Raw genomic sequence first — 9,074 nt, 5'->3', positions numbered from 1 at the left:
ACAAATGAACGTCCCACTGTGTTATGTAATCAGATGTCACTGTTGGAGGAGGTAAAGCAATCACAAAGAAAATTCCAACAACATAAGACACTTCTTTCAACTTCAGCTTTCTTTGGCATGAACAACTCTCAATCAAAGCTGAAACCCACAGACACAGGCCTCTAATCTGGAATTTCATCAGGAGATAAATCCTGGAGCTGCTCCAAAGACAATGAGTTGGAAACTGACATGGTGGATGGTGCAGTGACTGCCTAAGCTTTTGTTCTCCAGTGGGTTTGACATATTGGCAGAGATGTAATCATTTATTAAGGCATAACATATCAACATATCTCAGAGCCCAGGACCTGCTGTGGACATACTACATGTCTTTCAACTTTTGTATCCAATACATTTCGAAGAACAAATGTTAATGGCTGCCTCAGGCCTTTCGGACCCTTGGCTCGCAAATTGGCCCATTGAAGGTCAAGTGTTGAACACGCAAAAACACTCGGAATGAATTCACTGGAAGCCTTTCTTTTTAAAGGATTTGTTTAAGAAGCTGCAGATAAAGAACAGATGCATTTCATTGCCTGTAAATCTCTCCGGGAAATCGAATGAAATTCAGATTCCATTATTTCCTTCACTAGCTCAGGAGCTGGTGAGCTGGCCACAAGTTGCCATCAAAAAGTGACGTGTAAAAGTTCATTCCTTCCCTGATTGCATTGTGTTGATCACTGTGGCACAGCGAAAGAGCCTCTGCTGTCGGACACGGAGGCCGTTTTGATCTCTGAAATTCCCTCTGCTGGATGACGGAATACCTGTGAGAAGGACTTCCAATCAGAGAACCTGCATGGGAATTCCCTGACACGCAACAAGAACAACACCCACACACACGCACACACAATGTGACAACACGCAAAGCCCCGGAAATATACCTCAAATTCAGCAACACCCACTACAGGAATCCAGTGTTTTTTTTTCAAGCACGCATCCGAGTGTCCTCTGTATGATATCAGATTGGACTCCTTTGAAGTCGTAAGCTCATGATGCCTACATGTCAAAAGCTTGTTGTCTTTTTTTACAACGCACCCTGAGAGCGGATATCAGGTCAGCTCTTCCCCTCTCGCTCTCTCTCTCTCACACACACACACACACACAGTCCCACATATGACAACACCCCATGTTTACCCCCCCCTGACTTCCATCCCACGCATCTTGTTCGTGGCAAACAACTTCCATTGTTCCCGTCTGCATCTACCAGGGCAGGAGAACTCTTCATCACGCTTTTTCCACTGCAGCTGTTTTTATAAAACGGAGACAATGAAAGGGATCGCTGGCTCCGTGCTTCAGTTTTTGTCCTCAACATTTGGCTACTTTATCATTTCGGAAGTGGATGGGAAAAAAAGGGAGTATGGAGAAGCTGCTGATAAATGTTGAACACAAAGAAGAAGCTTTGTAAAGAGAAAACAGTATGAATGTACAGCCTTACAAGGAGGTTCAGTAAAAGTAAAAGTCAGGGTGAAATAATGACTCAAGCACACAGCCACCACTCCATTTCTGAAAAGGGGGCACCTTTTGGAGCAGCTGATGTCCCCCTGAAGCAAGTGCTTTGAAGGGGATGGGGGCGGAGGGACATCCAGGCATCACAATGCAGCGTTGAAGGCAGCAGCATCACAGGGGCATGACCCATCACACTGCGCTGTACATTGGCCACAGTGTGAGCATCTTGATGAGGGGGGTAGACGCTAAAGTGACGGGGATGAGTTACCTTGCACTCAGGGATGGGTAAACAAGTGATTTAGCTCCATATCTCTAAAGCAAATCTGAAAATGTCATGATCATCTACGTGCTCAATGGATGAATCAGGTTACACCCAGAGTTATTCAACTCTAAATATCCCTCAAAATGTACAGACTATCCACCATCAACAGGAGACCCGGGGAATGAGTTGTAGTGTGATACTGCCCTCTAGTGTCCTTTACATTACATGACATGTCATTTAGCTTACTCTTTTTTATTCTAACCCATGGTTTTTACATTTGTCCCGGGGAACAATTAGAGGTTGGGTGTCGTGCTCAGGGACACTTGGACATGGCGCATAGAGCAGCCAGGGTTCCTAGCACACCCTCCAGCCAGTGAAATACTGCCCTTTAGTGTCTATCAATGACAAGTTTCCAATTCATAGTACAACTGCACTGTGTGATCATTTAAGTTCTCAAATGCCAAAACTGCGATTTATTTAAAATACTTCAATCGCATGTGTGTGTGCGTGTATGTGTGTGCGTGTGCGTGTGTGTGTGTGTGTGTGATACTCCTACAGGTGTTCACTCGTCCTGGAATTCTGGTTTTCTTTGAACTCGGTCTTCAAGATAGCTGCAGATAGGCATGAAAGTATCCCCCACCTGTGATTCAGTGTGGACAGCAGCAGTGAAGGTGGGTAGAATGCTGCCTTTGCCTGTGATGAAGGCCCAGTCACTCCCTTGTTCATTTATTTTCAATTCCTTCATCTCAACTGCATCACGTGGGAAAAGATCAACACTGGCCTTATCAGTTGTTTTGTTTTGACAACATCGCAGTGAAAATAGAACACAAATCAGACCTGTGATTTTATTTTTAAAACATGCCCTAAACGGATCATCCATTTACTAGCAGCCAAATTAATCCACGTTGCCCTTTTTCAAATACTCAGTTCATATGCAGATCAAGTAGGCCCACAGGTGTGAGTGATTTTGCATACCAGCAGGGGGGGTTTTCTACAGTGAGCTTCTTGACTCTTAGTTCATGCAGTGTCTCATTGAGCTGACGGTCCCTGCACGGTGTTAAGAGCAGTACCCGTTAACCAGCATGTTCAATTATAGTCCTCACTGCTGAATATTCTACTATTATTTAGTCACTAAACCACACAATATGAATGAAGTTCAATGTTGGCAGTGGTACTGTCGGATAGCACATTGATTGGTCTGGTTAGAGTGCTTTTCAAGGCAAATCCTTTTCCAGCTTGCATGGGGAAGAGATGACTAAATAGATTAAGCAAACACATTGCTTACATTAAATACATTGTCTGTGTGTTTGTGGTGAGATATTGCCTCATTGTGTCATCACATGTGTGCGTTCAACAGTGGTTCACACTGTTCTCTCTAATATGATCTGTCATGTCAGCTTTCTACGAATGTGGGAATAATAATTTCAATGAAATATTATCTCATCCAAAAAGTTTCGAAACGCATTTAAGGTAAAACAGCTTAGTCTGTTTTGGGCCCACTAAGTGGCTAAAGAGGGAAACAGATCATTGAAGTGGACTATTCTTTATTACCACAAGGGGGCGTCATTTATCTATCACTGTTCAAACCGGTCACTATCATCTACTTTTCTGTTTTTTTAAGTCTTCATTTCGAAGGGAAAACAACAACAAAAAACACCACCAAATAGGTCGGGTTAAAAAAAATTGGTAGTTGTGATTGAACTTCTATCAAAATGCTCAATCTGCTATCCGTGTATTCATTGTATGTGATTCAAAGCTTCGACTTTTGCACAGAACTTGTACAAAACGTGTGGAATACTTTCCTCGTAGCTGCTCAGATGAATGCTTTTCAGGGGATTGGGTTCTAAGGGATTTGCGGAGCGATACTTAGAGCACATGTACAATCCTATGTTTGCCATTAGCCTACTTCTGAGTACTTCTGGCGAGAATAATACCACAAGAATAGCGTCAATAGCATTATAATATGCTCATCAAGCCATGTGGTGTTATGCAGATGAATTGATACACACATGCCCGGGCAGCTCCACCGAGGACTTGAATGAAGGGGATTAATACCAGATGTTCTTTGGGACTCAGGGGCCAGCCAATGGGGAGGGGGGCCGTTTGGTCTGTGGGAGGAGCGCAGTCTCTCCTCTGAGCTCAACATTTATCCTAACAGGTAGTTTAAAAGCTAGGCAACAGCGAGACAGTCCCTAACGGAGACCAGAGCCAGGAGGTGACTTCATCCGCGTCCTTATCTGAGGATTTACACGGACGCCGCTCCCCAGCATGCTGAGCAGAAAGGGCTCCTGTGCGGGCATGATGAGTGCCGCAGCCGGAGTGGACCGCTCCAGGGTCGGGGAGAGGCTGCAGGCAGCCCTGGCCGGGCTGCAGGAGCTGCATCTGCTGAAGGACAGGCAGGGCGACATGGTGAGCTGGGCGCTGAAAATGGCCCGGGAGAAGCCGGTCAGCTCCGTCCAAGCAGGCCCGGAGAGTCCCGCGACGAGTCCCGGGGCCGAGGAACAGCGGCTGGAGGCGACCCTCACAACCCTGAAGCAACAGCTGGTAGGAAGCAATCCATCCCGAAAGCCATAAAATCATCTAAATACCTCTCGGGGCCATACTGTGCACGCAGTAGTTTGGTCTCAGACGTGGGAGCTCGTCTACTTCTTTTTTTTATCGTCGTGGGAAAGCAGTTTGTTTGTTTGTTTGAATCTGGCTGTCAGCTGATTCTCATGTGCATTCCGTCTGTAATTATTAGCAGACAACCGTCCATGCTCTCAGCTGGGGGTCGGAAGTAGGATAGGTGTCATAAATCAAGGTTCACTGCAGGACCAGGAGGTCTCTCCCGAGTAGTGTGTGTGCGCGCGCACACACAGTGCACGTGCACACTGCAGGGGGGCATACCGCAATCATTAACCGCTAATGCCAGGTAGTATTAAAAGAATGGTGATGTGTTTTTTAAAAAGTGGTTCATTTGCTGAGAATGACGGCAGAATACTGGCTGTGCGGAGGTTTCCATGACGAGCTTTTTCCATGTGAGCTCTGACTATAAGCTTCACGGGGAGGGCAGCAATTACGGTGCAAATACTTGACTTTTAGTAGAATTGGCCGAATGCTTAAAAAGATTGACCTTAAACTACTGCCATACAACATATGGTTTAAATTCTGTTTTACAGTCCTACAAAATCCTGCAGGCTCACAACAGCCCATAGTTTAAAAATACTCCACCAGCGACATATAAACATAATGGTCTGCCAACACTTTCCAATTACTTTTTAATTATTTTTTGCCACACTTTAAATAGAACTCAACCAAACTTTATTTTTACAAGATATTAAGACTTTAATTAAACGTCGCCCTCGTTTTAAGAACCACTGTAACAGTAAATGCCCGAGCTGCAAAGCAAACAGTCCTTCATCCCAACCCCCAAGCTTTCCTCTTCTATTAGTTTACACAATGGCCAGGCCCTCGCTGTGGGGGAGAAATGAGTTACCCACCACTGCTTCTTTTATGCTCCCCCTTGTCCTGCTGGGGTTAATCATCAGCCACAGCTGAGTTGCCTTTGTTTTTCTGATGCCTGTACATTAGAGTATCTTTTATCTGAACAACAGGCCTCATCTTAATTAATATAAGCACTGCTAACCTTCATCATGACTTTCCTGCAAACTTTTCTCATGTACAGTAGTCACGTAACTGTACAGACGTGTGCGTGAACTCCTTTCTTCAGAGAATCGGTATGACCTTTCCTTTAGTCCAGGATATGTTGCACAGATTTATGGGCTAGGCTAAAATGTGATGTGGTGTCTGTTTTCAGTCTCGTCTTCGGAAACAGGATGTTGGCCTCAAGACTCACTTGCAGCATCTGGACCACCAGATCAGTGAGTTGAAGCTGGATGTTAGCAAAGCCTCCACGGAGCAGATGGAGAATGACAGCAGGCCGAGTTCAGGTGTGTAGGCGAACGTGCGCACAAAAAGCCCTGCGGTTGTTTAGCAAGATCACATGATGTTAGGGAAATAGAAAAATAATCTCATGTGCACAATGTTTTGCTCTCTCCAGGTTTCTATGAGCTCAGTGATGGTGGGTCTTGTTCGTTGTCCAACTCGTGCACCTCTGTGTACAGCGAGTGTCTGTCATCCTCCCAGACGAGCCTTCTCCTCTCTCCCATGAGCCCTGCTAATTCCCACATCAGCCCGCCATCCCAAGTAGACATATTCCGCCGGCGTTCTGCCGATGAGAGCGCTACCCAGGCCAGCCCTCAGCGGGCCACAGGGCTCCATCTCGGCAGCAGCAGGATCCGAGCGAGCACCGAAAAGGCTAGACCAAGGCCCGTGTCAACAGGTAACCAAATCGCTCAATCTCTAATTTAAGTCGCCGTAATGGGAACGATGCAACATGTATATTGCTGCATAATGACCGATTTTCATTGATTTGAAAGGTTAATCTGTATTTTGTGTTCATTAGGTGATCTTGATAGGATGATGGCTCAAGGTCCAAGCTTCAACAAATCTGTGGATGCAAAAAAAACCTTGTTGTGCTCAAACCTGAAGACCTCTCTTGTGGACCCCAAGTTCCACAGCAACCTGGTGTCCCGCAGTGGGACAGAAGTGTACCACTACCCGAGCCCCCTGCACGCTGTTGCTCTTCAGAGCCCAATCTTTTCCCATGGGGGAGACCCAGCCACACCTGGACTTCTAGAGGGGCAAGGACCCCTTACCGAGAGCGGTTCAGACAGCCTCCAAAGGGCACAAATGGGTTATGAGACCAAGACCCCGTGTTACATTGACAAGCTCCTCCTGCGCAGTTTAAGCAAAATCCAGAGTGAAACAGGTACCGAATCTCTGCAGACACATGGTGACCATCGCAAGAGGCCTACTGAAGTTTTAACTGGGTTCCCTGAAGTGTCTCTGAGAGACTTGTCTATGCTGCAGCCTCTTACAGCCCAAACAACAGACATAACCACACTAGACAGCGACCAGAGGAGACACTGCACGGCATTCTCCAGCCAAGAGCCAGCTGATAAGGCAAACCACAATCAGTCAGTTAGAGCCCCAGAGTTTTCATGCCGATACTCCTATCCTGCTGGCACGGGGGATTACAGTGCTGATGAGGTCACCCCTTTATCTCCAAGGAGGAATGATAAACCGCACCGAGAACTTGCTAATGTAGCAAGAGGCAATCCAGATTCCATTTCCCTAGAGAGAAAGGGCCATAGGCAAAGATCAGAGATGGCCCGCAGCTCCAGCATAGAGGAGAGTCAAAGCTTTGAGGGTCACACAGCTTCCCCTGAGTTTGTCCATGCCAAATTTGTCCCTGCCGGTTCTCAGAGGGTCAAGGTGGACCAGGGAGATCGTAAAACCAAAGCAGTGAAACTGAGAAGAAAACTCAGTGAGAAGCCGCGAGCAATGAAGCAGCAACATGGCGGCTACTCCTCGGGTGAAAGGATCAGAGAGGCCAGTGGTGCAACCAAGGGGGAACCGAGAAGATCAGGAAGAGGAAAAACTACCCAGAAAGTTACCATCTGTCACACAGAGGAGCGCAGACAGGGCTCCGGGTCTGACTCCAGCCACTGTAGCCCAGGGTTCATGTACACCCACAAAGTCTATCCTAAGCCACATCCCATCCCTGCTGTTACAAAGTCCAGCAAAAGCCGCAGACTACAGGGCCTTGGGTACGAGCAGCCTGCAGAGCAAAGGAAGAGGAGGCAGGGGGCTCCCAAATGGCCGTCTGATGTGGAGATGTTCCAGGCCTCATGTGTTCAGCATCACGTTCAGGCCCCAGGGAGCATGCAGATGGTCCGCAGTACCAAGTCAGGCCAGTGGGTTGGACCTCATCGCTCCTTCCAGTCCTCTAACACCTTCCTCCACAATCTCAATGCCAGATATCCTCCAGCAGCCTTCAGCATCTCGAGCCACTACCCACCCAGATGCGAGTCCGAGTACTCGGCCGAATGTGCATCATTGTTTCACTCCACCATTGCTGAAAGTAGCGAGGGGGAGATGAGCGATAACACCACCAACCGGTTTGGTGATAGCGAGACAAGCCAGAGCTTCCAGTCCTTCTCGGACTCTGACAGCAGCCTGTCCCCGGACGAGGAGGACCAGGTGGACGGCCAGGAAGAGAGAGGTCTGGTGTGGGCTGACGCTGCTCTGGGACCCACCGCAGCTGGACGGCCCCTTCAGCAGCTCCCATGCCCCGAGCCATCAGCCTGCCGCATCAAAGCTTCCCGAGCCCTGAAGAAGAAGATTCGTCGGTTCCAGCCGGCGTCCCTGAAGGTCATGACCCTGGTGTAGCGGACTTCCCCCTGGGCAGAGTTAGAAGTTTTGGGAAAACACAAGGGCTGTGGGAAATGCTTTCAAAATTGTTTGGAAACCTGGTCTTTGACCTCAACACCCTTAATCATCACTGAAAAGCAGCAATAAAACAGAACTGTTTCTGTGCAATGATTGTTTAGTTAAAATAACGGTCAAACGTTAAACTGTACACAATGTATGAAAACAAATATGACACAATTCCTTCTCAGCTGTAAATACTTATGTTGTATTTACAGTATATAATGTGGCTGTATTGACAATTTCATGGACATTTCTGCATTATTAATTGTATGTTCCTAAGAAATAAAAACGTCTTTTTACATTTCTCATTGCAACTATTTTTGTATTTGTTTGATTCGGGTATTATTTGCACCCTGCTTTTCTTCATAAGCAGATGTTTGGAGAATTTCATCTGCTGTCTTCGCCCTTTTTCTATAGTGACGATTTATCAGACTGGTTAAAAAATCTCCACTTAATCCTAACAAATGTCCCACTGAGGCAGACTTCAGCAGAGATAGTGCTAACAGCTTCTTATCTTTCCTGCCCAGGTGTTAGTTTAATAAGTTCCATCTTCAACAATCACCCCACACCATCGTGTTAATTAAAGGGTGAAACGTATCAGTCTGTCATTTAAATGTAAGTAAACAAACGTTGATTAAAGCATTAAAACACACACACACACCTACGGTTTCCCAAAGGGACATGAAGATGAGCTCGGGTTTATGAGGAGGGACCGGGGGTTTTAAAACAGTTAGTGTAGTTATGGCATGGGATTAAGAAAGAATGAACGGTGAGAAGAGGCTCCTCATTTCTGAGCTGTCATGAGGGGATTAAACATTGGGCAGCTGTACAAAGTTCCACAAATAATCTCATTTCCTAAATCTTTCCATTAAAATTCTTTCAAAGACGGGGTGAGCAAAAGGGCACTCGTGAAGGAAGCATTGCAGTGACTGGGCTTCCACACATCGTCTCCCGTGGTCTTCCATCATGTTTTCTCCCATTCGAAAGCCAGTCTGACCTTAACGTTCCCAACTAAGAA

General features: G+C 46.6%; 1 protein-coding gene across 1 annotated transcript; it reads left to right on the top strand.

Annotated features, from left to right (window-relative positions):
• The first annotated feature begins 3,868 nt into the window (after window positions 1-3,868).
• dact2 (dishevelled-binding antagonist of beta-catenin 2) lies at window positions 3,869-8,354 on the top strand. The gene is made up of 4 exons (XM_037464765.2): window positions 3,869-4,285; window positions 5,538-5,670; window positions 5,781-6,062; window positions 6,186-8,354. The coding sequence occupies exons 1-4, from the start codon at window positions 4,010-4,012 to the stop codon at window positions 8,012-8,014; spliced, it is 2,520 nt and encodes an 839-aa protein (XP_037320662.2). The 5' UTR covers window positions 3,869-4,009; the 3' UTR covers window positions 8,015-8,354.
• Window positions 8,355-9,074: the final 720 nt, after the last annotated feature.

The sequence above is a fragment of the Pungitius pungitius genome, chromosome 13, assembly GCF_949316345.1.
Source record: "Pungitius pungitius chromosome 13, fPunPun2.1, whole genome shotgun sequence".
Taxonomy (NCBI): domain Eukaryota; kingdom Metazoa; phylum Chordata; class Actinopteri; order Perciformes; family Gasterosteidae; genus Pungitius; species Pungitius pungitius.
The sequence above is the reverse complement of the archived record's forward strand: the minus strand, read 5'-3'. Positions and strand labels throughout refer to the sequence as shown.